Consider the following 2,972-nt stretch of genomic DNA (forward strand, 5'->3'; position numbering starts at 1 on the left):
AAAAAAGGATAAAATAAAATATTTCTCAAAGGTACTATTTAAAACTAAATTTTATTGATAAAAAAAAAATTAAACTTCATTAAATAACCCCCCAAAAAGTTAATGATATGGAGCCTTTAATGAGCTCTGACTTCACAGGGCGCAGGTCACCGAGCGATCTCGTCTTCCGTATTGTCTTTGATGAATATTTGTTATTGCAAACTGTGCCACTGGGTCCTGAGGACTAAGCAACTAACACTTTCACCAACTGTGACTTAATTTTCTTTAACGAATTGTCTCCGGGACTTAATCCCTAACACTCACTTAGACTTAGACTGAAACTGTGTGTACATGGGGACTTGTCCTTAACACTGTCTATCTTGGTCTAGCAACCCTTTGTTTACTGTCTAGTAGTAGTTTTTTGAGTTAGAACACATTGAAAACCATCAGTCATCAAAGAATAATATATGATTGGTTTGCTCTACCAAAGATTTTATTATGTTTGTAAAAGTAGTTCTTAATTTAGTTAAGTGTTTTTGTGTTCTGATTGTCTTGAAAACTCTCCCTGATATAAGGGTCAATAATGTTATATAATTTAAAATAAATTCTCATATCTATTTAATATTTAATCTTTTCATTTAAACCTTGTAATTATCAAAGCTGTACTTTAGAGCTGAGGATAAATAAAAACTATTAAATTCCCTTTTATTTATTTTAAATAAATTTTCAATATTACAATTTACAGAGACCGGTGACGTCGATACTGACCGGTATAGAAGTGACAATCTCCAATCCCGAGTGGGGCTGATACCAAACCCATATTCCCAACCCGTTGTGGCTCCCATCTCCCATCTCATGACAACTATCAACGAAGTAAATATGGAGTGAGTAATTTATAATCATTTATTTGAAATAAATAATTTGATGTTTCACATAAAGGTCAATACATTTCTAATGAGTTAGTTGATCATTGTAGAAAAAATTCATAATTTTTAGGTCTTTTCTTCTGTTTCGATGGTTCAAAAACAATTTTAGAAGATTTATTTTATTGTAATGAGCAACCCTTTTTTTTCACAACTGAGAATGTTAGGTACTGGTAACTTTGTCCTAAAGGGTACTATTACTGTAGATATAAAGAAGGAATGCAATCCTGGAGAGTAACCTGTCACCAGGACTTGCAGGAAAGTTTCTTCATTCTACCAGGTGTTATTCCTGTAGGAACAAAGGGGTATGTAAGCCCAGAGGGTAACCAGTCGCCAGTTCCCACAAAAGGATAAAAGGTGGAGGAAGGAGGAGAAATCCAGAGAAGACAGAGAAATAAAAGACATAATACATTTCCAAAAATATAACACTATAATGTACTGATCCACTATGAAATTTATTATCCTCTGCCTCCTAAGGAGTTGTTTCACATGAGGCAAGATTCCATAATGAGACCTTACAATTTTGGCCTAGTCTAGTCTCTGAGCAATTAAACGCCATCCAGAGGTACTATGTGTAAAACATTAGTTTTCAGTGGATCAGCAAGTTCTATTGGATTATTTATTAATTCAAATGATATATTTATAAACATTACAAAGTCTTATATAGTTGTTACATGTTACAATTAAGATATTTACAATGAATTATACAGCGTTTGCTTGTTGCCAGTAGTAATTCCCATGTTTGCTGGTAGGTTGCATTATGTCAAGCCATAGCGGTTTCAGTGACTAATATTTACAGTATAGACCAGTAGGTAGGATGTCACTGCAAGTTTTTTAGTAATTTTCAAAGTTTTTGCTCATATGTATTTTTTTTAAATATCTAAAATTGGATTTCCTAGGCTTTTAAAATAAACTGCATTTTGTTCAGCCCATTCCAGCATACAAATCAAAGCTCTCTTTACCTACCATATACCAGCAAATTTACCTTAACATTGATGTGCATTCTGGGGAATGTAACAAAACACTTTTAAGTCGATTCCAAATTATTCATTGTGTTCCTATACATTTTACCAAGGTAAATGACAAATAGGCTGGAAAATTTGATTAGTACAGTAGATATCATGTTTTAATTCAAAATGAATAGAATGGTTGTCTTCTCCCATAGATATGATAAAGTAACTGTTTTTTAACTATGATTTATATCCACAAGACCTTTATTACATCAAAGAACTTTTTATTTTTAAACTTCAATGAAGTAGGTCTAATAACAAATTCGTTCTGAAGAGTAGAATTTAAATACTTTTGAAAAGGATTATATAATTTTCTGCAAAGTGTTTACATTTTGGTCTGCTCGACTCTAGTCGCTTTTATAGAAATATTCATATTTTCTGTCTTCTAAATATACTTATTCATACATATTAAATACTATAAATATTTTGTGTGTAAACCAAACCCAAAATATTTAATGCTAAAAATTTTCACTTTACTTAGGGCCTTTGATTTTTTTAAAAAAATTACAATATCAACACAACCCCACTAATCCACACTTATGTGTGAACCTTATGAGGGGCTTACGACTGTCTAAACTAAATGGTACAAATCTGATCTTCGTAAACAAATTATGACTGGTTTTATAAAATAGAACCTTTGAAGAAATCTTTCTTTATATGAAACTGATTTTTCGCTCGTATAAAGGCATAAAATCTAAAATATATTGATATGGTCTAAAAAAATTGAAATTCAGCTTTCCAGCAGTTGAAGTTTTGTTGAATTTGGATAACATTATGAGAAATCATGAATTTATTTCGTGAACAGGGACACCTGCAAAGAAAAAAACCGTGCCCGTGTAGGCCTCGGCGCTTCGCGCCGAGGCGACATGTTTCCGTGACAACGTATACTCTATGCTAATATTACATAAATATAAATTAAAATCAATCCAATGTTATATATTTGAAATAATAAACCAGTTCACATATTGAATTCAGATATTTATTTTTGCTTGGTTATACAAAATATTTATACAGTTATACTTAATTCTAAGACTTTATTTCCAATATTCTATTCATAATC

At 31.5% G+C, this 2,972-nt stretch overlaps 1 protein-coding gene across 3 annotated transcripts in view; it reads left to right on the forward strand.

Moving 5' to 3' along the window:
* Positions 1 to 2,972, forward strand: part of LOC106692418 (dihydrolipoyllysine-residue succinyltransferase component of 2-oxoglutarate dehydrogenase complex, mitochondrial) — a 25,940-nt gene that overhangs the window by 18,630 nt on the left and 4,338 nt on the right. For all 3 annotated transcript variants that reach the window (XM_014438358.3, XM_014438359.3, XM_014438362.3), the window contains exon 8: positions 725 to 863. In XM_014438358.3, the coding sequence (XP_014293844.1) occupies positions 725 to 863 (139 nt within the window). The remainder of the gene's footprint in view (positions 1 to 724; positions 864 to 2,972) is intronic.

This window comes from Halyomorpha halys, unplaced genomic scaffold (assembly GCF_000696795.3).
Source record: "Halyomorpha halys isolate HHAL.00 unplaced genomic scaffold, Hhal_1.1 Scaffold56.1, whole genome shotgun sequence".
NCBI lineage: Eukaryota > Metazoa > Arthropoda > Insecta > Hemiptera > Pentatomidae > Halyomorpha > Halyomorpha halys.